The following is a 27264-nucleotide window of genomic DNA, read 5'->3' as shown; positions in this document are numbered from 1 at the left end:
GATGCATAATAGTATCCTGTGTTGTTGTTGTTATTATTATTATTATTATTATTTTTGTCAGAAAGGCTGTGTAGGATGAATTGAACCCCCTTAACTTCTCCCAGCCCTCAATCTCTGCAGCCCTCTCAGAATTATAACTGAGTCGCTGCTAAACAGGTGAGTGGTGGAAAGCAGAGTAGTGCAGTGAGCAAATAATGCTGCGTTCAGAGTGCAGCGATGCCGTTAACTTTGGGAGAAATTATATGAATTTAGAATTTTTTTCTTGGCGGGGGAACACCAAGCTTAAAATGCTTGGTTGTGTAGCTTAAAATAAAGACAAAACAGTACCTTTAATGAGAAGTAGCCAACAGGAGCTCAGTTTTAAAAGAATCTAAATGTGAAGATGCATTAAATGGCCCCTACAGCACCAGCTGCACTGTAGACAGTGCAGAGCCGGCTTTAGATGAGCAGTTTCACCTATTGGTCAGGCTAGTTGTTCAGAATAGCCCTATTTTACCAATACCTAAATAACTTTTTTTTTTTAAAATCTGTGCACCAGTCTGCTATGCAGACGTAATTTAGACTTGGGATAGACTACTTAAGTTATGTGCAACCATGTGTGTCTTTTGGCAAGGCAAGAACAAGGGAGTGGGTGGTATTTAAGTGGAGCTTTTTTGTGTGTTTTTAATCTTAGAATAACCTGCTGCTCCGCCGTATCGCGGAATGGTTTAATCACGTATATGTGGTACTGTTTGTAACTCTTCCAGCTTTAAATGCAGAGAGGTAATTTAACAGAAATACAGTTATAATCCCGATTCTGAGTGGGAAGCCCTCCCTAGTCGAAGGGGAGTGGAGAAGCAAACTTGTTTGAAGAATGACATGAATTTGTTGCTATCTAGTGGCCGAAAGGTCTTTTGAAGAGCTCCTCTCCTCTGTTTTCCCGTTCCTTTCTGTATTCAGGAGGGCTCTTTCACTCCTCCTTTCTGGTCACCTTGTATCCATGCCTTCCACGTACTGAAACTTTATCTTTTCATGGTAGTCCTGGCAAAGACGTCGGAAAGACGAGACTTACTTGAAGGGATGCAGGCTATTTACGATACTTCTCTGAGCACAGAATTGAAACTTTTGGATGCTCTGCTTACTATATGTCATTAATCTGCTTGAAAAGGCTCTGCATGGTATTGAAAGAGCTGCAGTGGCCCGGTGAAAACGCTTGTGCCACACTGAGGAGCGGCTGGAAGGGCTGTCGCTCCTTCTTAACTTCACGGTGGCAACGTCGGGGTGTTTTTAGGAGGTTGTATCTGTAGTACCAGGGAAAGGATTTTAAAAAAAAAAAAAAAAAGGGGGAGGAAAAGATTGATCATCTTGGGTGAATGTGTCCTTTTGTTAGATGCATGAGGCCATAATTGATTTCCTAGTTGTCATCTTTTGGCTTACTAAAGCTTCTGATTATGATGGCCGTGGTTTTTTTTTTCTTTTAAAAAAAAACAAAAACAAAACCCAAACCATCAATCACAGCACCTCAGTAAGATCTTGATGATACCAGCGTTTATGCACCTGCTTAATTTGGCTTGCGCAAGTAATCCAGCCAGCGAGACTGCCTGTGAGACTTCACTCAAACACGTGCTGGGTTAGCAGAGTCAAGCCAAGTTGGTATGCCTAATGATTCTGAAAGGAGATTCATGATTCATGAAGGATCATTAAACCTCAGCTTATTTTTACAGTCTTGATAACGATTCATTAATTAACGGGATCCTGACCATCCCTTTGGACAAAAGAGGTTAGGTGCAGGATTTTAGTTTCTCTTAAGCAGAGCTGACTCTCTGATTTTGATCTTCATTAGGGTGCTCCCATTGCCCCAGAGAGCTGTATTTGCTTTGAAGGAGCCTTTGGCTTTGAGACCCCCTTTGCTTTCTCGTCTGCCTCGTTCTGCCTCTGAGTTTCCCCAGCACGCGCCCTTTCTCCCCTGTCCTTCCCCGATTCTGAACCTGTCTGTCCTTTGATTGCGATCAACACGGCTAGTTTAATTTATTCATACTTGCATATTGCATACTTGCGTACTTCCCCTTACTTCTGAGGGGAAGATCATGAAATTGCTGCCATACTCTCTACCTATACATATCCATACATGTTGGAGATGCAGCTTTATGGTGACAGTCAACTTGCTGTGGTTGCTTACTTATGTAGAAGTTCTTCTACAGAATGGGAATATTTTGAATTGAAACCTTAAATGTAAGCTCTGTTAGTGCCATGGAATAACCAGGCAATTTATCGGTGGTTTTAGTCTCTTCTTGCCTGAAGAGGAACTTGCTGCAGTGGGTAGAGACCAGGTTGGAGAGCAGCAGGCATGATTCAGTCCTTAATCTGAAGTTAGTTTTCTCTGCAACCTTGGACGAGTTGCTTGTTTGAAATAAGGTAAACAGTTTGCCTTAAAATAATGTATGCTAAACTGAAGCCTGTAAAAGGCTATAAAAAGGCAACTTGGTTTAATGTTTAGATTCTCCAGTACTTATCTGTAAACTCTTAGTTTTGGGGACTCGATTCTGTAAATGTCCTTTCAAATCATTATTTTCTTATGGTCTGGTTGCTGAAACAAATTCCCGTTTTATTTTTGAGTGTCAGGTAGATGCAGAGTCTGATTAGTAGCTATTTTGTTGTTTAGCTCCCTCGTTTTCTTCATTCCCCAGACTCCTGTCTTTCCAGGATTTACTGTTCTGGTCCTTCCTTGCTACTGCATTGTTTTCTGGAACACTTTCCTATTGGTTTTCTGTTTTGATGATGATTTTCTCTTCTGAGCACCGTTATGAAGAATTGAAAGTAATTTGGTCAGGGAAGGTTTTGTGCTTCCTGAGATCTAGAGGACCATTTTAAATCTTTTCTGTAACCTGATTTGAAGAGGTTTGATATTCTTGTTTGTTTGAGTTGCCGTTTTATTAAGGTCAATCTGTGCATTCCTTTCTCGTTTGACGGCTTTGTTTTCCACAAAGCACGAGAAGCTGGGTTTTTTTAATCAGAAAATTCTCAAAAATCACAAAATATATTTAATATTCTGTTTTGATGCTAAAACCAACTCAGCAGAAGATTCTCAGAACAAATTATAAATAATTTGGTCACGATCTTCTCAGTGAAACCCTTCTTGTACAGATTATAGAGAAAACATTGTGACGTGGATGGATATTTATTGGAGAGTATTGATCTGCCAGTTCTGAATTGTTAAGTGATTAATCTATGCCGTGGCAGAATTTGAATGTGTTCATACCAGAATTCATATCAGAATTTCAATGTGTCCTGATTAGGTGTATCACTCATAGCAGAGAACTAATAGTTTAGAAATTATCTGTTACTATCTTAAGGTTTGCACTGATAGAATAGCAGTTGAGATCAGACGTCAAAGTTGTTTTTTTTTTTTGGTCTGACATTTGCATGTATGGAGATACCGGTGTTGTCAGTAAGTTCTTGATCTACAGTGTGTTGAGTGCTTTGGCCCTGATCCAGAAAAGCAATTAAACGTATGGCTTGAGTGGGACCGTTGACAAGTTTAAAGTTGTGCTGGTGCTTAAGTGCTTTGCTGGCATTTGGCCAGACTGCCCAGCACCTTGCAGGATGAAGACAATATTTTTGTGATAAGCTAAGGTGGAACCTCTTTCAGGAGGTGATTGAAACGTATTTCTGTATGCTTTACTGGGAAATAACCCAGCCTTGAATCTCCAAGATTCAGGATAGCTCAAGGGAATTTGCGTGTTTATTGAATGTCTCTGTCGCTTCTGTGACTTTTGGACTTGGGGACAATTAATAAGGTTGTCATTTATATTCTGCTACGTGCTGACTTACATGGCGTGATCTGTGGATAGCAGTTCATTTTCCATTTAACAAAATCTGTCATGCTGGGGATTAAAAATGTCATCCCCCTAGAAGTGAAGGGCTGGGAGTACTGATGGCGCCAGGCACCTGTGTCAGTGCTCTGTTGTTTCCATCTGTGAATGGATAACATAATTTTCTCCTTTACTTTTCCCTTTACTGATATTAGTATGCAGCGAAAATGGGGACGTGCGTTTTAAGACAGGGGCATCTAATTGCTCCAAGAAGTTGAACGTTGTGTGTTCACGCGTTATCCTCATCAAAAGCTCGGCCGTCCGCACAGAAACGTCAGGAAGTTCCCACGGGACCTGAGCTCCTGTTCTGTTGAACAAATCCCCCCAAAGTCACGGTCCTGCCTGACACCTAAAGTGACTAGACGAGGTGTTGGAGGAGAAACAGCCAAGTTGGTGTGCAACAAGTGCTGAAGTTAAATGAAAGAACACTGAAAAAAGTTTAAAAAATTTAAAAAAAAAATAAATAAATAAAAGTGGAAAGTGGTTCTCCACAGCAGAGGGTTCTCCCCCTGAAAAGGGAAGACTTTTTTGAGCTCAAAAGTTATTCAGCTTCTATGACATTCATTTCTACTGCACTTCAGAAGTACTCAGCTTGAAAAGATGACTTGGAGCACGGTACAGCTGGTGGCAGTTTGATCGAAATGGAACATTTTGCAGAAAATTTGCTACAGAATGTGAGTAGCAATTAAAGAAGGCATAGGGTAACTTCTTTCTAATAAAATCTAAGACAAGACTACTCGGTGGCCAAACAGATTAAGGGCACAGAGTGAAGGGTATTTTCTTTGCTTATTATTTTTTTTAGAGAGAGAAGATGAGGTGTTCATTTAAAGAAAAATGAATAATGAGCCCTTTCAGCAAATATAAATTAAATATATAATCTTAAAGATAGTAGGGCAGTGAAAAAGAAAATGTTGAATTCTAACACTTTTTTTGTATTTTTAAAAATTAAAATGTCTAGAATAGGTGATGACTCTTTAATCACAGGGGTGGATGAAATGCATGTTATATGGATGCATCTAGCTGTCGTGATAATTCAAGGAGGAGTATTTTCTTATCCATATGAAAATGGAGTGGTGATTGAAGCCAAATATTTGCCTTCAGCAGTAAAGTAAATATTTGCTGTTGAAGAATCCCCATCAGTGTACAAATCACTCGCAAACAACAACATACTGCAGGAAGGAGGATGCATGAAATTACACAAAACCTAAAGCTGAAGCAACTGAATGAAAAGCAGGTACCAAATAAGACTAAAAAATAAGTTAAATAACATTTAGGTGGTTGGATTCCTTTGTGAGAAAACCAAGTTATAGAGTGCATTATGCAAAGGTGATGCAATAGCAAATGTCAGTGGAAATCTGCAAAGCTGTTTGCAGACTCTCTATGAAAGACAGACTTTTTGTAGGAGGTGGGGGAACATAGCTTTATTTAAAGAACTTCCCTGTCTAGTGAGATAAAAATTCAGAGTAGCGAGGACCACATCAAGAGACAAAAATATTTTGCTGTAAAAATCTAAGTGTATTAGCATGTTTTACTAGTTGGTGGATTGAGGAACAGAAATACACTCTCTTTTTTGAAAGAGGTCAGCGACTAGCACATTTTAAGAAAGTTATGGGAGCTGACATCCTCTGTTATCGATATTTAAGTTAGTTAAGTGGAAGAGTCAGGCTATGTATCAAATAGTAAAATAGTCCTAAATAGGAAAAGGAAGCCAAATTCTTAGTTTGCCCTTGGTTTTATGTTGTGCAATCTTGAAATCATGTTGCTTTGAAGAGAAAGAAAATTAGGAAAGAGATTGAGATTGTATGGCTGCCAAAGCTGGAGATGGAATCATTTGGCACAAATAACTTTTAAGATTTAAAAATCAAACCTTAGGAGAGCCAGTAAGCTGAAACATATTTTTAGAGTGGGCAGTGAGAAGGAAGTGAAAAAGACCATTATGGGCTTTGGAGAGCAAATATATCCGATATGTCTTTAAGACCATTAAAAGCAAGAAGCCTGTAAAAGAGCTGCTGGTTCTGTTGTATCGCGCCAGATGATATGTTAAAAACAAGAGACATTGTTAAGAAACTGAATGATTTGTCTGCAACCGGTCTTTGCTTTTGAGGACGTAGGAGAGGAACCTATCGTGAAACTCTTCTGATGATCGATGTACAGGCAGAGCAAGAGACTTTAGAAGGAACTTTGAAATTAATTTAAGTTCAAAGACAGTATGTCTCAAGACTTTTCTTAGGGAGGAAAAGTATGAACTCACTGAGATGCCAGAAAGGATGAGCAGTAACAACCAGGGAAAAATGATCATCATAAAGAAAGGCTAACTCTGTTTTGCTGGTAAGCCTTGTGGTGGTGATCATGCTTATTAGTGGCTTTCAAAAAGGTCTGTGTAGGACGACAACAAATCTTACAGGTTAGCTGGGATAAGCGGAGACCGAACTTGTAAGACATGTAAACAAGCTAGCAATGTGTTTTGAAGGGTAAAATAAAATTATTTGTTCAGCTTCCTTGGTTCCAAATGATTTATTTTAGGAAGCTCAGTGGCAGCCTGCTCTTAACGTGCAAACTGTGGTCAAAACTGACAAGACGCTAGGGTGCCTAAGGAGTGCATATCAAATTAAATTTGATATTGGCTCTATAGAAATCAATGCTGCAAGCATCACCTGTAGTACTCTGCCCTGAATAGTCTGTGCTCATCTTAAAGGACGTTGCAGAACTAGAAGGGATTAGGAGAAGGGCAGTGGAAATCATAGCACACATGCAAACTTCTAGCTGAAGAAAGATTTAAAAAAATATTGGGTTTGTTTACCTTAGGAAGACAGTAAATAAGAAGGAAGAAGATAAAATAATGGATGGGATGGTAAGGGTAGGCAGCAGTTCCTGTTTTGTACTGCCCTGTTTTCATAAAACAAGGACTTCTAATGCAGTTGAGAACCTGGAAATACAGGATAGATAAAAAGTAGCAAGATTTTCATGCAACTACAGTTAAGTGGAGGATTTGCTGCTTGAATCGGAGCTCGCCCTGCAGAGGTCCGTGATCATCATCATTCATTATGTCTTTATGGGTTAGAAATTTATCACTAGAAATAGCCTAAAGAACGTGGGCACTTGCAACACGTTTTATGACCCAAGATCTGTCTCCAACAGTCCCTGCTTGCAACAAGCATGCTATGTGCACGTTTGCACATAAGGCAAATTAATGAAACGCATTGTCTACTCTACCTGACAAATGTTAAAGTAAAATAACAAGAGAAATCGGATCCACGTATTTAATATGCTTCTCCATGGATTCCGTTTTCTACTCGCACAGGATTTCATCCAATTCTGTGTGTCAGCCAGACGTCGTCTTACTATCCATTCCTCTTTCTTCAATACCATAAATAAATTTGAGTCTGAGGAATCAATACTGGAGTGAAAAATTGGATAAATCTGTTGAAGCAAATGCAGTGAAACCCAACGTTTGGAAGACCTATAAGTTAATGACTGAATCATTTTTAATGTTAATTTTGCACACACCTTTAATACCACTTGACAGACTGGACTTGAATAAAGATAAATGGGGGAATACTGTACTCTTTATAATCTTAATTCTGGGAGGTTAATACTGAATTAAGTTTGAGAGAAGTGGCCACCATAAATCTGAACTTTCAAAACAAGAAGAAGAAAGAAGAACAAATATATAAAGAAAAGAGGGAGGAGGGGGAACAAAAAACGTGCTGAAATATGCAATGTATTCCGACGAAAGCTGAGAACAGGAAAAATATAGCAGTTTAGATGTGATGTCATTTCTAGCCTGATTGCCCAAGTAGGTGAGAGGTATGCTTTTTGTGTTGCCTGTATTTCAGTCCCCAAACTTTTGAGCCCCTTCATAAGTCACATTTGACTGACAGAGAAAAGTTTAGCCTTGGATTTTTCTACGTCTTTGGTGAAGATACCTTGCCAGGTAGTGCTGCCTCTGAGCAAAAGGCTGTATGATAATAAATGTACAAAAAATATGCAGAGGAGAGTGATAGTGTGAATGACCTCACCACGAGAAAAGCTTCAACCAGAGCTTATGTTTTGCGATATGCATGAGATGAATCAGCCGTGAGAACCAATGCCACAGAAAGCCAGGCTTCTCACACGCCATCTGTTATACAGCCGAGAAAGAAGTGAATTCTGTATTGTCCTGGAAATGTAAGAATATGTTCTGTTGTTAACAAACAGCTAAATATGAGGCACCTCGGATACAAATTACAAAGTTTGCAGATAAAAATGCAAAGCAATAATGGGATGGCTTTTTCTACAGTTCGTTAATTTAAAGGTGAATGATGTTTCATAGCAGAAAATATATAGTCCTGCTAAAATTCATTGATCTAGTTTTTTTTTTCCAATATCTGCATGTGTTTCTTCCCTTCCCGTTCTTTTTTTTTAATTACGTACTGTCCACAACTCTGGTTCTCCTGTGACAGTGGCTTCCCCAAGATCTAACCAAGGATCACGCTGCAGTAGGACTTCACTGGGCTCTGTCACCAGCTCTTGTCCAGTCTCCGTTAAGAACCCTGCTGGATTTATATGGGGGGATTTGTAGGGGTTGGTTTTTTTTTTTTTTTTTCCCCCTCTCTCTCTCCCTTCCTTCCTCCCTTGGTCACCTTCATTGTTCTTCCTTCAACTTTGTGCTAATCATGGCATAAGCAAGATGTTCATTCAAGGAGAATAACTTTAAATGGTCAAGTTCTTTCAGTGTCTCGGGATACGCTGGAAAAGGGAAAACCTGGAAACAGTCTCCTAAAAAGGAGTCAAGGAAGAGGGGAAAGAAGCCCAGAGACTTCTAAAGCAGTTATTCTAACTCTGACTTCTAGAAAAAATGTAAAAACACCTAAACTATCGAAATAATATCCAAAATCAGAGGCTGAGTTGCTGTTGCTGTATGTCAAGCATAAACTGTCAACTGATTTAATTTCCTTCTGCGAGCTGGTGGCAGGGCTTGTGGAGGAAGGAGAAGCAGTGGGTGGCCTGTGTCCTGGCGACAGTAAGCCTTCTGTTAGCGTTTCATATGCTTTTTCTCATAACTGGCTTGGGGAACTATGATGTAGATGAAACTGTAATGGGAGGGGTGAACATCTGGCTGGAAAGTGAGCAGTTATGAAGGCTTTACTATTAAGGGATTCATCTAATGGCTCGTTTGAGTGCTCTGTCTGGGGTTTGGTACTCTTCAGGATTTTTGTTAATGGCTTAGATAATGCACTAGTGAATCGTTCAATGTGCGAATGTCAGGCTGGAAGGAAGGGCTTGGAATTATTTTGAAGGACATGATTAGAAATTTGGAAGATCTTGCTAAACTAAATTTGAAAGGACAGGTATAATGGCACAGTTGGTTATTTCTGTGCAAGTTTATGAACTGAATAGCTGAGCATCATCTTCAGACAAGGACTTGTGGGGTATGCTGGATCAGAAACTGGATGTGAATCAGTATGTCGCAGAATAGTCAAGTATCGCGCTGTTGAGTGCCAAAGGAGCACGGCCTGGATGGAGAGTTGGAAATAATCCTGTTCTAGTCATTGCTGAAAAGATTTCAGCCAGAGTCCTGTTTGGTCGACTCTGGACTGTTGCTTCTCAAGGAGAAAGCCAAAGAATCGGAGAGAATTCAAGGAGAACAAACAGAATGATCAGAGGTCTAGGAAAAAAAGACTTAAATGAGGGAAACACACAGCAACCCATTTATGTAGAGGTGAGAAGAAAAAAGGGTAGAGGGAGGCTGTTGCTTTCAAGTACATCAGGAATGTTGAAAAGAGGAGGGGAATCAACCATTTTTCAGGACATGAGATTTGGAAGTACTTGGCTTAAAGACTGCCAAGGGAGACTTAAACCTTTCTTATGTTAATGTCTAATCTAATGGTCATTGTATGTAAGCGGTGAATGATTTAGGGATGTTATATGTCGCGTAGCATCCTTAAAAACTTCCAAACGTCTGTCAGAAATGACAACAGAACTAGTTCTTTGGGGCATGGAGATGAACTCGGTGATCTCTTGAGGTCTCTCCCAACACTGTTTTCTGCAGCTCTGAGGAAAGCACTGGGATTACAGCCCTGCCATCTAGAATGATGGATGAAATACTGGAGATAGCATCCACCAGGCTGGCTTGGATATCAAGGCTTTGCGATTTTTCACTGTTTGATTTAGCTCTAAATACTGCCTTGCAAGTTGGGATTTGGAAGAACCAGACATTGAAATTAAATGTAGAATTAACGAAAGGGGGGAGGATATGCGTTGCATTTAACTTCACACTTCTGTTTTAAGTGCCAGAATTAAAATCATCAGCTCCCTGTGTGGTCTCCTTATTTGTAAGAATTGAAGTGACATTAAAATTGGATTAGTAATGAGCTTTTGGTTGAAGGACCAATATTAAAATCAAGGGAATCTGAAGGAGGAGGGAGGGGGACTGGTAGTTTCCTTGTGAAATCTTCGTTGGCAGTGGCAAACTGTGTGTGTGTGTGTGTGTGTGTGTTTATATGGATGTGAATATATCTGCATCTTCCTCCGGTTATAAGCTTTATCCTCATTTCAGCTGTGCACCAGAATCTTCTTTGCCTCTTGATTATAAATCATTTACACTTGCGCTGTGATGCATTTAAACTTTTGGAAAATAAAGGTGTATATTAGTCTTCCATCTCTGACTGATAGGATCATGGGGAAAAGCAGCCGACTAATGGAAGAGAATAAAGAAGCACTTGGGAGCTGCTGGCTCATACTTGACAGTGATTTGTATGTCTGTAGGTTATTAAAGTGCACAGTGGTTTTTAAAAATGTGCCTGTTGCCATTTCTTTATTTGACTGTAACCTCCTCTCACCCGGCATTTTCGGCTCGGAGCGTGGATTGCCCTTGTAGGGGTAGCTTGTCTTGGCTTTTCTGCCTTTCCCCGGGGCCGTGTGTACGGTGCGCCTGTTCTTAATGCAGTTTTTGTTATTTGCCTCTCAGTAATACCAAGAGGCTCCAGCAAAGATCAGGCCCCTGATGTACTTGACACTGAGCAGATACTCAGCAAAAATTGCCTCTGTCTGTTGGATGTTGGTTGAGGCAAAGGACCTGGGTAGAGAGAGAGGTACAGGAAAGTCAAAAGTGCTGCAGGCTGATGTATGAAACATGGTCCAGGTCTCTCTGATTCTTCATGCAGGAGCTTATTTCCATCCTGTGTGACCTCTTCTGGGCCTCCTTGTTTTTATCAGTAGTAATTAAAAGTGACAAATCTCGTTGCTATGTTGTCCAGTTGAGTGATATAACACCTGAGCAAGTTCTTCAGATTTCTCCTTCCATCCCTTTTGTCTCATTTCTATCAACGTCTGTGGATTGGTCTTTTTTTTTTTAAATTTTTTACTTATTTTTTTTTATTTGACAAATTCTCCTCCCTGGAAGCTGTGCGCACTATAAAGGGGAGGGAGAACTCTTTTAAGTAACAGCTTCTTTATCCGTTGAAGATAGATTGGTGTCACACATCAATAAATAGGTAACTCTCATAGCTGCCAACATTATTAGATTGCAGAAGACAGTAAATTTACAGACTCCCTTGTGAGTCACAGACGTCTTAAAAAAAAAAAAAACCTCACACGTAATTATCTGAAATGGAGACAAGTTAATGCAGGTTCTGTCTTTTCATTTTTTTCCATCGTTTCTTATAACTCTTGTTCGTGGTTAGAAGCCATTCAGTGCTTTATGCTACGGTTCATTTAACGTATATACCCATTACTTAAAAAATAAATAACTAGAGGCATAGACTCGGTTATCTGTGTTGGCCCTACGGAGTCAGGTTTGCATGGGCAGCTGCGGTTGTGTGCCGTGAACGATGGGCCTTGCAGATGGGAGCAGAAGAGATTTCAAATGAATGCACAGAAGCCGGAAATGGTAGGTGGTACTTTCAACAGCAGAGTTGAATTCGACAGGCATACATTTATGCCGTCTTCTGGGAAGTCCAAGAAGATGGTTTTAATTGTTGCAGTAGCATGCAGTGGTGGCCATAGCATCAATAAATTCACTTTTGATCTCTGCAGTTCAGGAGCAGGAATGGCTGGGTGCAGTGGGTTTGGTGTAATCTCGGAGGACAGGATTTTGCCAGGGTAGCGGCTGCTTTTCTGTTGAGAAAGCCAGCGCTTAAATGGTAGCAATATGGGCAGAGATCTGAAATTTATGTCGCAGCCATCTGCTTTACCTTGGCTCCACCCAGTGGTGTTAGCCTGCCAATTTCTCATGCGTTGCAGCCACTTCCGCAGCAGCGTAGGAGTTTTTTTTGGTGGGGGAGTGATGCTGGTGGCTTTTTTAAGGGTTCAGATGCTGTGCAAACCCGCTCTGCCTTTGTTTTCCTGCCCTGGACAACGTAGCTCCTGTTCTGATTTCATCCATGGTGGTCCATACGCTTGACGTTGTTCATATCTCACTGTGCACCCGGGAAGTGAATGTTCCTAGAGCCAAAGAAAGCAGAGATCCTGCCCTCTGGACCGGTGTATATTGCACTGGTTTCCTTCCAGTTTTCAACCCCTCAAAATCTCCCACCTCTGTTGTGCAATTGCAGTGTAATTGAAGAATATTATCATTAAAAACAGAGTATCCCATAGTACCCTAAGGATGTTCGTATAAGCTGGAATTGCAGCAGCAAGGACCGGGCTCTAGGATTTCTGCTGAGGCTCCTGCCGCCTCTCTCAAGCAGTAAAAGAGAGGACGTTTTGCAGAGCTTCTTCCTTAGTAAGATAGTAAAATGCCGGACAAAGATGTCATGTTTTTGGTCGAGAGGGGCTTCTTTCTGAACAACGGTACCGGTTTATTGTTTGCTTTAGAGAATATAAAAATACGAAGTGGCGGGTATTTTTGTTTGTGTGTTTGGTGTTTTTTTTTTTTTTCCCTGAGCTTTTAGCTTTAAAATGGATTCCTGTTGCTATTGCATTTACTCTTCCTTTTGGTAACCTAAAGGAATGTTTTTACTGAAGGAAACAATGCTGTGCATGATTGGGTTGGATATTGGAAGCCACACAGGGACTCCAGGAGCACTTAGGCTTTTCTGAGTAAACAAAAGCAGTGGTTGCAGGTCTTGCTGGAGAAAATTTATCTAAAATAATTTCTCTCGGTTGAACACTTGCCAAATCAACTGTGTTTCAACAGGGTGCAGAGCGCGTTCAGTGCTGAGAAGTGCTTCGTAAATGAAGCTTTAGGTTCAGCACGTCGCAATTTGGGGCCCGGGATGGATTTCCAGAGAGGAGTCCTAGTGTGTGATTGCCGGTAGTGTTTCTACAAGCAGTTGAATGGCACTACCTTTTGGGATTGTGGAAAAAGCAGAGCTCACGTGGCATCACCTTTTGGTAATCAATTTGCTTTTTTGCATGCCATTAATATAGGAGGAAGACAGGGTCTCCCTGGGAATAGAAAGCCCCTTCCTTCTCCCTGCCCGTTCCTCATTCCTACATAGGAATTCGTGCCGTTGATCGCAGTGTTTCTGTTCGAAGTACAGAGTAAGAAATCTCTTCAAGGTCACATTCCTTCTTGAAACTAATGATGATGTTTTTTCCTCATCCCATTACAAGGTCCCCAGTATCATTAGATGCAAGCATTACTGTTTAGCTTCATTTGATAAGCTGATGAAAGGGGGAGGAAAAGGCTCCCTGATGCAGAAAGATGTTCAAGTATCTCCTGTAATGGAACATGCTCGGAAACGTTATCATCTGCCTAATGCCGGCATTTGAGTGGCCCAGTGCTTTACCTTGTGTAGAGCAGCAAAAAGGCAGAAAGGATAGCGATCCTGAAGGGTACCTTAAAAAGGAGGAATGGCTCATGCACAAGAGCTTTGTACAATTTCAAATTTTTTGTTGTTTTTTTCCCCCCAAACCTTGAAAATGGGCATCTTCTCTATGCCACGAGCTCCCCCCTCTGGCATCAGTATACAAGTAATAACTTCTGAGACTCTGAAGCTTCACAAAAACATATATATCTCTTCCTAGAGTAAGTTGAGGGGCACTTTTTGGTAAAGCGCGATATTCAGCCTCCTGAGCTAGGGAAAAACCTGACCGCTGCTGCCAGCCCTGTGCTGAAACATGTTCCCATCCGTTTAGGGATGGGAGGAATACAAAATCAGACCTATTATAAGGGCGACAAAGAGGGTCTCTAGTTCTGATGTCCTTTCAAAGGCGTGAGCGGCTGGGCTTGAAATGGTGGCTGCTGGGTTGATGTCAAAGGGGAACATGCCCTTTTATCAACGTCTTGGAGGCCGAAGACCTGAGGTTTGCTGTCCCTGGTGTTTAGCTTTTGTGCAAACCTTTCACGCGACTAATTTTATGGGCTGCTTCCGTCTGTTAGGTGCTTCGCTTCTGGGCCACCGGTGTGGTTTCAGATAAAGTTGGATCTTGTAGAAGTTGAGCAATTGGAAAGCACTCACCTGTTTTTAAGGAGTCGGGAAGCATTTTTGGTTAGCGTGGTGCTTATTATCTAGAGTAAGGTCTAAATGTCTTCAAGTTAATTTTGACGAGAGTTAGGGAGAACGTATGAATTTACAAAACGTTGGCTTTTTTCGATGCGACTTCATAGCCGTTCTTGCTGCATCTGTTTGAGCCTTTTCTGTATAGCAGAGCAACAGCGCTAGGTTTAGCTATAGCAGATTTGCTTTTTAAAAATTTTTTATCCTCTTTTACTCCTCCGGATTCCCAAGACTAGTTGGTAAATGAGTTTTGTGGGTAATGCCTCCTATTACAGCCATGTAATATGAAAAGGTGGGTGGAAGCTTCCTTACTCTCCCTCCTTCTTTCAAGTCACCGTGACGAAGCGTGTAATTGGTCTGAAAGAAGATGAAGCAACTGGTGTCTGAACAGTTCTGTTAACACACTTTTATTAACTTTTGTTGTTCCTTACACCATTCCTTTCCCAGTATTTTATAGTGCTTGAAAGCAGAGTCTGTCTCCAGTTCCTATTGCTAAATTTCTCTTACAGGTTTGGGTTGCAAGTTTAATAGACACCGCCACTGTACGTATTTTTTTGTGACCGATTTTTCTATCCCATGTGACGTTGCTATAGCGGACTGGCTGTTGCTATAGCTATTATATAGCTTACTGGAGAAATACTTCCTCCTAGGATCAGGTGCAGCTGGTTAGTAAAAAAACAATTCAGCCCTGAAGTCCACTTCTAAGGATCAATTCTATAAGAAGCAAGTGCAGTTTTGCATCTAGTGATACAAATATTCAGATCCTTCCTTTTTTTTTTTTTCCTTTTTTTTTGAATTATCATGCATGATAGGATATGAAGATGGGCTGCTTTCCTTGCACTGGGGTGAAATTACCATATACGTGAAATACCTGGGTCTGTCCTTCTGGCAGCTCATCCCAGCAGCTTTACAACCCACTGTATGACTAAGCACTGGAGTGGCAGAGGTCTCTGGTTTTTGATCCTGAAGCTCCTTATTCAGGCTCTGAGATAATCCCCTGTGCGGTTGCTGCTCACTGGAATTAGAATTAAATCCTGAGTTGCGTGAAATACTTCTTATTTTATAATATTTTGGCATAAAGTATTTTACGGAGGCTATTGAGGTCTGTTTCTCACGACTATAAAGCCCACTGCGTAACCACAGTGTACCAATAACAGAGCTGGTGGTATCTCCAAAGGGATTTAAATTGGAGACCAGAGTCCTAGTTAATTGGAATGAATTTCGAGTCAGGGGCTAGGACTTCCGTCTGACCCAGGCATTCGGGTTTTGCCTGTAGTGTGCAGAGCCGGTAGGTACGAAAGCGTGAAGTTAGTTGTGGGCAGCGCTGCGGGAGAAAAAGTGACGGGTTGAATAACGGCGTTTCCTACTCCTGAACCTAATCCTAATCCTTCCTGGATTAGGTAATTTTTTTTTTCCTCAGTGGTGGGACAGGTGGCTTGGAGGACTCGTGGGTCTTAGCTAGCAGAGGATTTGGGAGATGCGCAGGTGTTTCTCCAGAGAAGAATCCCCAGGCATTTTTGTTCGTCTGCGCTGTAGGGATATTGCACATTTTTGTCAAGTGCCTGATTAAGTTTGACATTTGAAAATAGAACTTCACGCAGAAATAAGTACTGTACTTCTGAGTATTTAATTAAGATGTTTAGTTCCTGTCAAGTCTGGTAGTTTCTCTTTCCTGTTAAGGGCAATCCGTCTTCAGCTGCTGAAATTTCAGAAACCTGTACTTAACCTTTAATCGTCATTCCATTTACATAGAAATCTGATTAACAACTTTTAAAGTTCAGGAGCTGCGAGTAAATGCAATTAAAGCCCTTTTGGAGTCTGTTATTAAGAGCTGGCATTTAATGAAGACTGAGGGCACACCACTGTTACCAGCTACACTGTAGCAGGATGTCTTAAGCAATTAGTTGAAGGCCTGAAGTACATGAAGTGTGCTGTATTTCCCAGGAGTTAACATGGCTGGTATTTAAACAGCATGCTCCCGCGTCCTCTCTTTGCTGCTGGCTCCCTTGTAGGAGGCAGTTTCTGAAGAGCAGAAGCTCGGACGGGTTGGGTTTAGCTTAGCACTCTTTGGCGGGTGCGTTGGAATTGCACGTTTCTGCCTTGAGGTAGGGGCTGTTCTGCAGGGTGGCTGTACAGCGGGCGCTAAACGCGGCCCAGCCTTCCTTTCTTTGCGCTTTCGACGCCTTTGGCTGTAAACAGCGGTTGCGAACCGGTTCTTCCCCGCCTCCGAAATGTGCCGAGCCGGTCAAGTTTAACTCAAGTATGATCGCAGAGCCGAAACCTGCGCTCACTTAACCTGTTGGGCTGTTCCTCCCCTCCTTGACCTTTTTATGTGCCCCCCTGAACAAAAAGCAAGCCCGCTCGGGTGGGAAGACTGCGTTTGAAACTCGCAGGGAAGTACTTCGTTTGGTATGGTCCGTCAAGCAGGTGGTAATTACGCCCCTCGGATGCAGTTTATTGCTTTTCGGACCGCAGTTGGCTAGTTGTGTGTACCTTAGACGGTACTGGCCCGTATGTATTATACAGCTTGTCATTAATCATATTGGAAGGACCATGCACTAAAGATGGTGATTTTTTTGTTTCTTTGGATATATATTTAGCTCTATATCTAGCTATATCTATATATCCATGGATATAAATATCTATATTTATCTATAGATCTGTATGGATATATAGATGGAGATAGTCTTTAAGCGGTCCCAGGAGATACAAGTTACTGCCCAGAGGCCAATTGGGTTCATTTGTCAAAAATGACCAGTTTTTTTTTTTTTTTTCTCCTAATCGTCGTACAATATTAAGGCCAAACCCCACAAATTATTTAAATGTGTAGCTCTCGCCGACTCTGGTAGTAGTCTTGCGGATGAAACCTCAAGCTTTACTGTGCAAACAAGCCTAAGAATTTTACTTTTCATTAGAGGAAATGAATGATAATGAATAATCCTGACTCATTGCCCCCCCATCCCGTCATTCTGGTGTTTTGTTTTGTTTTGGTGTTAAGGGCCCGACACTGAAACCAGAAAGCAGCCTTATTGCTTGGGTCATTTTTTTTTAGCATAATCTCTATTTGCAGAACGGGGATGTGTCTGGAGAAAATTAAATGCCGTCCATTTGTTTTATGGCCCGGTTTTTCATGTTAAGTATTCACAGCTTAAATATATTTGCCATCAATGTTTGTCCCTCTTCTGTTACAATAAATCAAGCAGCAGAAGCCCAAAGAAAGCGGGAAGAAAAGACAGACTAGCTCCCTTTCTCTTTTGTGGAGGGAAGATAACTAAATTTCGGTGAGAGCATCTTAAAACTTTGTGCATCGATGAACTCAAGACAACCTTCATGGTGTACCTTGGAGTGAACTGGTACCATATTGTTGGTTATATAAATATTAAAGCCGCTAAAGTTAAAAAGCAGTTGCAAAGCACCCTGGAGAAGGCAACTGTTTCAGCATCGTGTGCCCACCCGCGCACATCCTGCAGCAGATCCGGTGACCCCTTGTCGTCCTTTTCAGCAGCTTTCTCCTCCAGCTGTTTATTTTCCGAGTCAAGCTGAAACCTCCAGTATTGATGCAGCACAGGTGAGTGAGGGTGAAGGGGACCTTAAGAGGCCTTTCATCTTGTGTGTTCGTGTCGGTGGTAACGCGCAGGCTCTCGAGCTCTCGGCGCTCAGCGGTTGAGGAAGGCAGCGAGCGCAAACTGCGTCCTTCCCAAGTCAGTGGTGGTTTTCCTGGTGCTTGCAGTGGGAACAGGACTTCACTTAAAGTCTATACAATCGCATAGTGATGTGTCACAGGAGCATTGATACGTCAGAGGGGTCAACGTTTGTAGAGACCGCTGATGTTTAAGTTGCTGTGCCACGCGTTTACTGCTGAAGCCAAGTCCCTCTCTTGATAGGACGCGTAAGCTGTTGTGGCAGCTCGCATAAAGCCTGGGAAAATAAAATGAACGCTGGGCAGTGTTTGCCCGTGCAGAGAACCTGCAGCCTGGTGCTGCTGGTTATGGCAGCACGTAATGGTTCTCCTTTTGCTGTGCTAGCAACCGTGGAGCCCATTATGTTAGTGTACGTATATCTCAAGTGACTTCAGCTCATCCATCCGCCAAGTGTAATCGGAGCCTGTGGTGTTCCCTGCCTTGTGTATAAAGTCCACGCTACGATAAAAGTAACTTGTGAAATGAAAAGATTCTCCTTTAAAACCCTCCAAAGCAATCTGGGCAGGTCTACGGTTCAGTGTCAATTAAAACAGCTTTTAAGAAGTTGTGTTTTCAAAAGTAGTTTGGGGGTTTGTTCCATCCTTCTCTTCCTCCCTGGAGGCGGAAGCACATTTACAGATCTACAGTAATAGTTGTGCTAATTGACAATTAGCATTGATAATGAATGTGGTAGCATTGTCTAAATATTTTCTTGTACTTTTTCCCAAAAATGAAAAACAATAAGAGAGGTTACTTCTTGCACAATAATAGAATTGGGCAATGCCCTGAGAGAATTAATTCTTGGAGGGTTTTTATTATTATGTTTTAGTCAAATTAATTTTACGGGCAATGAGGATTAGATAAAGCAGGTTGTACAGCATTAAACAGTATTCACGGCACCTAAAAAAAAATGTTTATGCTTTCAGAGTTACCTTATTGCATTGTCCTGTCACACGTGCCATACATGTACTCAGCCCCTGTTCTCTTGAGTTCTCTACCTAGCACAGTTTATGCAGAAAGCGCGATGGTCTTAAAATGCAGTTTAACCATAATTCTTTTTGTTAGATTTGACAATTACTATTATTAAGAAACTTGATACTGCAAATTACTAGGTAGTTAGCTATAGATTAGTCTCCTACTGAGTTCCACTGCTTTCTTTGCCTTATTTTGGTGCTTTGCTAGTAGTTATCTCCAGTCTCCAGAGTTTGAAGAACGATATCCTTTTTTATATGTTTACAGAGGGAAAAACGCATGTCACAGTAGTGTATCCTACTTGAACTCCCATTTTTTTTTCGGGATTCATTTACAGTTCCCTTTGTTGCCCCTGAAGTCGTCTGTGGTTGGATATTGCCATTTCTCAGGGCTGTTGCGTCTTTCCCAACGCGCGCACGGTGATTTGCTGTCGTCAAGCACTTCCTCACATCCCCATTGAGCTAGGGAAACCGTAGTAAAATTTGACTGCTGTGGGATGCTCTGTTTTTGCCAACTTTTCACATTGAAAAGCTCATTAGCAAATCTCTCTTCCGCTCTGTAATCTCAGCTTCCCATTCCTCCTGCTACATCTAACGAAAGTGTAACTCTGAGGAAATCTCCGAGGCTGATGCAACTCCGAATGAGTCAACAATATGTCAGTACAGTTGCAATGCCAACATTTCTGCAGCTGCCCAGCGTGTTAGAGCAATAAGCTGAAAATAAAGCACATTTTCTATTGTCACTACCACGCAGCAAAGCACTGGAGACGTTCTCAGACTCTGAGAACGTTATTTCTGGGTGGGTTCTGGGCAACCAGGCCAGCTCAAAGGCGCCCCAGAGGTACGTGCTCGAGGATTGCAAGACGAGAGCTTCCTCCAGTGCAAACCTGTCTACCAAACACAAACGTTAGCAGTGGCTAGTTTTGTTTCAAGTTCCAATGGAAATGGTAATTATAGGAGATGCTCCGTAATAATGCTTTGAACATCAGTAGTTTTTCATCCAGGAACCTGAGAGCTAGCACAGTGTTGCAAGGGCTTATTAAGAGTCAAAGAAGATAAGACCAAAGGGAACTGTTGTGATCTTCTTGTCTGACCTCTTGCATGAAACAAGCCGTAGTAGTTTCTTGAATTAATTTCTATCTGAATGAGGACGCATCCTTTCGAAAGGCATCCAGTCTTCACTGGGGTGAGAGGGAGTCAGTGATAGAGAAGACACTGTAACCTTTGATTTAAGTGGATAATTACACTCTCCAAATGTATGCCTAACTGTTAGTCAAAGCCTGTCCAGCTTCAACTTTCCCCAGGCTTTGGATTTTTTTTAATAAATTCATTAGTGAAGATTTTTTTCATCAGTTTTGTGCTGTGTTATGTGCTTGCGGATTGATTTAGTAACCTCCTAGCCTGCTCTTTGCTAAGCTAATAAGACCGAGCTCATGACTTCTTGCTGTTTTGCTATAAGTCATGCCTTCCAGCCTTTTAATAACTCTCATGCTTCTTCTTGCCTCCTCTTTCTCTGTTTATGAGTGCCAGGTTTCATCCACCATTCCAGGTGTGAGGGCAAAGGCAGAGGCACACTCTAAACTTCACCCCTTTCAAATTTAGCCATTTTTCATAAATTAATTTCCATTGCCACAGCGGGAATCTCTCTGCTGCTGATTATCGTCAGTGTTCCCAAATGTTCGGGAGTTGCTGCTTCCTCCGGTAGTCCCATACGTTTGGCCTTCATTCTTTCGTCCTAGGTGTAGAAATCTAACTCTGTGACGCTGAAATTCTCACAGTAGTTTGATTCCAGCGTGCCAAAAAATTTATATTGTTCTGTTAATGGTCTATTCCCTCTATTTTTTACCGATCTCCCTGCTTCTTCCCCAAAATAGAGACAGGAGCAAGTCTGGTCCATTCAGTTGAGAAAGGGTTGCTGCAGCCACTCGTATGTGTGCTTTCCTTCTCTGATTAAGCTTCTTCAGTAACTATTGTTTTAAAAACTAAGATGGACCAAAGTTGGGCTGAAAATTAGAAGATCTGTAACCAGCAAACGAGAAAGAAAGGTTCTGGAATAGGCTTCCATTTGGAGTATAGAGGACAAAAGGAAAAATATAATCAAGATTTCTGTGACTTTGCATAATCCAATATTGGTGAATTCCTTGTTTCTAGTTGCATGTTAAGGATCTTTTCACTAGCCTGCTGTGTTTTTTTTTTTTTTAGTGGATGCTGTGTGTGCTTCTGTTCTTTTGGCTTTTCTCTCAGATCCTTTGTGGAAACTTTCTCTATTTATTTAAAAGTAAATTTGTCATCTCAAAAATACCTATTAGCTAAGATCTGTTTTCTGTAAATCCATGTTAATGGACATGAATTGTGTTATTCTTCTTTAATTCTTTTTTAATAAAGTCCTCTATCATCTCTTCTGTTATTCTGTCTCTGATCGATGCTAGATTGAGAGGCCAGTAATTACTGGGCCTAGGTCACCTCATACAATTTGGGTACCATGTTAAGTTTTCATTTCATTTCATCTTTTGGTTCTCCCAAAGATCTGAAGGCATACTGAAAATCAACATAAATGGTGCAGAGAGCGTTTTGGACAGGTTTAAAAAATTGCATCGATATTTTTTATATAGCTCTGGAGATGTTGGTAGCTGCTCTTCAATAACTTCCCGAGTTCCTGTTGGAACGCGTCAAAGTTGCAGTCTTCAGCTGTGACTTTGTGGTGGTTGCATATGAGAAACACGTTAAACTAGAGTTTTGTGAATTATGCTGTCTTCCAAATTTTGTCACAGTTCAGATGGTTGTTTTTGACATAAATGACTTGGGACCTGCTTACCTGAAATATTTTTTTTTCCTCGAGGTTCCATTGTTACTGAGATCAGCAGAGGTACCTGAGGTGGAATCGTCTCAAAAGAGTTAATGACAGAATAGTAATGTTTTAGGAAGAGATCTTCGATTTTGAAACTGTCTCGTTTTTTCTAGTGGAGCAAGCAATTCACACCACATCCGTTTTAATGGCGAGTATGTGAGGATGTGGAATATCTTTTAATTGACGGAATGAAGCTTATTCAGAGCTCAGGCCTCCTATCTAAAAACCTCAGAGGAGGCAGAATAATGAATGAATTGAGCTGTCACCCTGTGGCTAGGCATGTTTTATTGTCCCTGTTTCATTCATAGGTCAAACTTGAGTATGATAAGACAAAGTGACTTGGACAGCTTCTCATGGGACTCGGCCAAAAAATGAAGACCGAGATCTGGAGAGTCTCAGCAAGTGCAAGCAGCAGTCAGACGTGTAAGCAAAATTTGCTCCTGCCCCACTGTGGTTCAGAGAAGCCGTGTACTGCAAGCTGTTACTGGGTCAACATGGTAGTCAGACTGCACATGCTCATGTGACCTTTTGAAATTTGAGAATGTAGTTAGGGCTCCAAATCCATAAATACTGCCTTTTTAATACAACATTTTGTCTTAATTTTCCTTTCCAAAGAGCAGTTGGGTAAAGAGTGCTTTGTTCTCTTGCTTTATATACAGCTTGCTATGCTTGACATTGATGTAAATATACTATATGGATGGCAGAATTCAACCACTGAACAGAAAGTCAAAAGTCCTTGTTATAGATGAATCGGATGTTGCAAACTTTGCAGTCACTCATAAATCTTGCCGTACGTGCATGTGATTAATGTCTAACAAGGTTTTTGATTGATGGCTGAGCAACCTCTGCTAAAGTGTTACAGGACCAAATCATGAAATCCCTTACATCGTTGTTAAGGAAAGCTCCTATTTGTTTTGGTAGGCAGAAAAATGCCTAGTTTTTCTTTTAAGTGAATTTTAAAGTTCTAGCTTGCTGTGGCTTTTAATAAGTACATGACCAGGCCACGACTTCTACTAGTGAAACGTGATGCTTATTAAAACCACGTAGGAGGACTGAGAGCAGAGCAACTGGATATCTTGGGCCATGTTGGCACACAGACTAAGTTGAGGTCAGTGAAGTTGGGTGGAAGGCCACGCGTTACACAAACTAATGCGACACTGAAACTTCACGGTATTTTTTCAGGCACGTAGCTGGCAAGAATTTAAGACCTTGCTACATGTTAATAGTATCGCTTAAAAATTATAAGGGTTCGAATCTTCCTGCTGCAGTTGTAAGCCAAATTGCCCTGTGCGTTGAAGGTCTCTCCCTTCGTAACTTCTCTTCCGCTTGGCGGTATATTGTCATGGGTCACCCCTGCTTGTACTTAATGACTTTGTTCTGAAGAAGTGGCGTAAGTGGTGAATACAGGACAGTGGAGCAGAAAGAGCGTTGAACTGGTCTGGTGCAGTTTCCACAAGATGAAATGCGAATATGAGAATACACAGTTGGTAAATCACTGTTAAAAATTAGCGCGACGATTGTTTTTCCTCTTAACGATAAGGTGCATTTAAAAAGCTTGCGGTCAGGTACAGTTTTAATTGAAGTGTTTTAGGAGTTGAAATCAAGTTGTCTTGTGTTTGTGTTTCTTCCAAGCTGTCCAGAATTGTTTCTAATTAGGGGCTTGATAGAGTTTGCCTAGATACGTTTTCCTGTGTAGTTTGTTTAACATAGACAGCATAGTACGGATATATTCTTTTCATTACAGACAGCACTCTTTGACTGGGTTTGACTAGCTCATTATTAATGAGTTGGACACAATACTAGTAGCCTCCAAGTAGGCAGAGTTTTCTGAGAATAACTAATGAATTTCAGAACGTATTAACAGAAGTTATTTTTGAAGGGTTTTCTTTACATCTTGAGAGACGATGAAATTAAAAGCGAATGACTTGGAATCTATCTCTGCATTGCAAAGTTGTTTAAAAAGCACCAGTTTTACCAACTCAACTTAGAAATATTGGTAACCTGTGCATTTTTAAGAACAGTATTACGTGATCTGTAGTCTGTGAAGGCTGGCCAAGTACCCATTATCTTGCTGCTGCTACTGATGACGGGCTGGGACCAGCTTTGGGAGGAGTGGGGAGTCCTTGCAAGGTGCTGTCAGTGTCAGCAGTGTTTTGTGGCAGACTGAATTGGTTAAATAACGCGACAAGTGCTTTTACCACTTTGGTGACCCATAGGCCACTAGGCTCTCATTTCTGAAAACGAAGCTTGGGTTTCTGTGCTAATTACAAATCTTGGAGATTTTTATTAGTTTTCTATATAGATTTCTCTACAGTAGCCTTATAGAGTACATAAAGATCCTTGACTTTTGCATTACGCTACAATGCTGTTTTATTTCAAATGCTGCCTTCCCCTTCCGTTTGCAGATGCTGCTGACAGAGTACCTGGATATGAAGAACACGCGCACCGCCTCGGAGCCGTCGACCCAGCTGAGCTACGCCAGCTCTGGGAGAGAATTTGCAGCCTTCTTTGCAAAGAAGAAACCGCAAAGGCCTAAAAACCCTTTGTTCAAGTAAGTGCGGGGATGGTCTTAAAACCGTCCTTAAGCTGTCTCTGGAACCAGGGGTGTTGCACAGCGCTAGCTGCTAATAGCAGCCTTACAGTGTTTGCGTGTTGTAAGCCTTCGGATGGAGTTGTAGTGCCCAGAGCTGAAGCCTCAGTAAGATCTCTTGTAAGGATTCGTCCTTGTTCTGTAGCGTTTAGCGCTCTTGGTGGCTCCGCTCAGGACTGAAATCCCCTTATACTAGCTCCTGCAAAGCAGGATATGCAGTGATACACTACTTGGATCTTTGTCCAAGTTAAAATCAAGACCTGTTAAAGAGAACAATAAAGAGGACTGGACAAAGAGAATTAAGATAACTGTATAATTGCCAGATAGACTAAGCTGTTAATCCTATCACTAGTTTCTTTAATTTGGAGTGCTAATGGAGTTCAAAGTGGAAGGAATTAAGTGACTGGGAGGAGGGCGTAAGGGAAGGGATGAGAGGCTAGGTGGGCAAGGGAGAGATTCGGAGGAGGTAAGCTGATGTGCAAGAATGAGAAGTGAGGAGTCATCGTTAGTGAGCGGCACTGTTAGGAGAGGAGAGATGGCCTTGTTATTTGGGCACTATACTTAGATTCAGGGAAGCTGTGCTGAATTTTCATCTCTTCTGTTGATTCCCTGTGCTGGTGATTCTCTTTGGCCTCTTAAGGGTTTCGGGGAGTACCTACGTGTGCTATTTTGGCAGCAGGCCCCCAAGTTGAAAGATCACAGCTTCCTCAGATCTGCCAGCAGAACTGCATGTATGCTTGCTCCGTGATGCAATCTGGACAAAATAGTCTTTTTAATGCCTTTTTTTTTTTTCGGTGAGGTTGATCAGGGAACAAGCACATTTGCGGTTTTAAGAGATTTGAGGGAAGAGCAGCAAGTGGAGCAGTGTTCGGGAGGTCAGGAGTGCCAAGGAGCTTGGGGCGGTAACCTTTTAACTGTGTTCGGCTGCAGCTGGACCAGCGTATCTGATGGGTCCTCAGCACCACGCCAGACTAAGCTGCTGCAGGCCTAGACTGTCTTTCACTACAGGTTTGTTCTGTGCATAGCCTTATGAGGCTTTACCCTCAGTTACGGAGAGAATCCAAGTTTAAAAAATAGCGAATGCTTGCTGGATAGGGTGACTGGAGGGCTATGGAAGTGAGAGGCTGTGTTTCCCCCTTTAGTTTACTGGAGATGAGGATCTTTGAAGTCTGAGTGGCCTTTTTAATATGCAAGCCCTCATGTATTATTTGCGGGATCTTTATATGGTAGGAAGAAAATGCAGGAGCCTCGGTAAGGGGAAAGGCTGGGAGTAACTGGCTGTTTTGGGCATGTGGAAGGGCAGCTTTGCACCCTGCAACCTCTTTACCGATCACTTGTGGGTTTCTCCAGCTACAACTTATTTCTTAATTATCCAAAACTTGCCAGTGGCCTCCTGATTCTTTGCCCCATTGACATGGGTATGTAGCGGCTGTATTTTCATAATACCTCAAGGCCCCAATTAGAGATTAAAGCCTCCTGCGCTTCCCTCTCTCGCTCTCGCTGGATTAGCTGTCAATATAATCTTCTGTTACTAGAAGGTTAAGTGTTAGATAGAGGATTCCTGAGGTGTCTCCTGACCCCCAGCCAACCCGTGATTATTCCCCCCACCCCTTTTTTTTAACACTCCCATCACTGTATGGGTTGAGAATTACGCTCTTGGAATTTGCTCTGACTTGCAGATGCACGTTGGAGGAGAACGGAGCTGCTCACCTTTTGTTATTGTGTCTGTTGTTTGGTGTGTTTGGGCCATTTACGATTGAGGAATAAGGATGTTCTGTTTCACCTACAGCAATTTAAGCCTGTATATTAGTTTGTCAGCGGAGAACGAAGATGGGTATAATTGTTTAAAGTAAAGGTGCCTAACCTCATAGGAAAAAGCGTGTCTTGCCACTCCATGTCTCGTCACTGAGTCATTGCCAGCACCTCCGTGACAGCAGCACTTATTGGGATCTCTCATTCGGTTATCTGTCTTCTGTCAGCTGTCACTGTATCTATGGAAATCTCTGTTGAAATGGAATTTCTCAGTCCACTGAAGGACGTGCATGTTTGATGGAGTGTTATTCTTGTCTCCTCTCCCATCTTCAGTGCTTTTCTCGCCAGGCTGCAAGGCTCTTTTTCTTGCCTTTCCATTAGCTACGTCCAAATCGGAGGCGCCACGCACTTGTCATCAGAATATCTGCATTTAGACACCTCGCTTCAGAGGTCTCTTAGGGCAGGGCTCCACCTTGTGTTTTACTCACAGATTGATAAAAGGTGTTTGTCCTGCGATAACTTGTTATAAGCTAATTTTATAAATACCGAGTACTGGTGCTAGTTGTGTGCTTACATGGAAGTATGTGATCTAGCCACGGTGGGAAGAACCAGGGCTCCTGAAATGTGTCCTGCTGTCCAGAAATCAGTAGCGAGCATTTGGAAGAGACTTTGAATCTTTAAAATGGGTATAATGCTCAAAAAAAAAAAAAAAAGTCATGATCTGCTTAAGTGTATCATGCTGGCTTTAATAAAAAGGGGGGGAGGCAAGGGAGGGGGACAAAAAGACTTCAGATGAGGGTTTTCTTGTGAATTCACATAGTTTCTCATAATAAACCTGACTGTTGTCTACTCCAAAAGGTAGCCAAGTGTATGTTTAGGTTGCCATCTCCCTACAGATCAAATTTGCAAGGCAGAAATCAGGCACGCGTGGGAAAGGAGTGGATTGTACGAGCAGATGTTGAACACCCAACGCATTAGTCTCCGTCTTGGTGACAGTTGTGTGTAATTACATGTTAAAAATAATTTGAAGGTTTTCTTGTTGGAGGATCAGCTTGGGGAAAGGAAGGGATGACAGAAGCAGAGGAGTTAAGTGGTAAAGGAGTTGTTACAAGAACAGATTAAGGAAGTGATAGAGGAGGGGAAGATAG

At 41.7% G+C, this 27264-nt stretch overlaps 1 protein-coding gene across 1 annotated transcript in view; it reads left to right on the top strand.

Annotated features, from left to right (window-relative positions):
* EXOC4 (exocyst complex component 4) overlaps positions 1-27264 on the top strand; it is a 396906-nt gene that overhangs the window by 78277 nt on the left and 291365 nt on the right. The window contains exon 8 of the mRNA XM_068953333.1: positions 24180-24325. Coding sequence (XP_068809434.1) covers positions 24180-24325 — 146 coding nt within the window. The remainder of the gene's footprint in view (positions 1-24179; positions 24326-27264) is intronic.

The sequence above is a fragment of the Struthio camelus genome, chromosome 1 (assembly GCF_040807025.1).
Source record: "Struthio camelus isolate bStrCam1 chromosome 1, bStrCam1.hap1, whole genome shotgun sequence".
NCBI classification, from domain to species: domain Eukaryota; kingdom Metazoa; phylum Chordata; class Aves; order Struthioniformes; family Struthionidae; genus Struthio; species Struthio camelus.
This window is presented reverse-complemented; position numbering and strand designations above follow the sequence as displayed.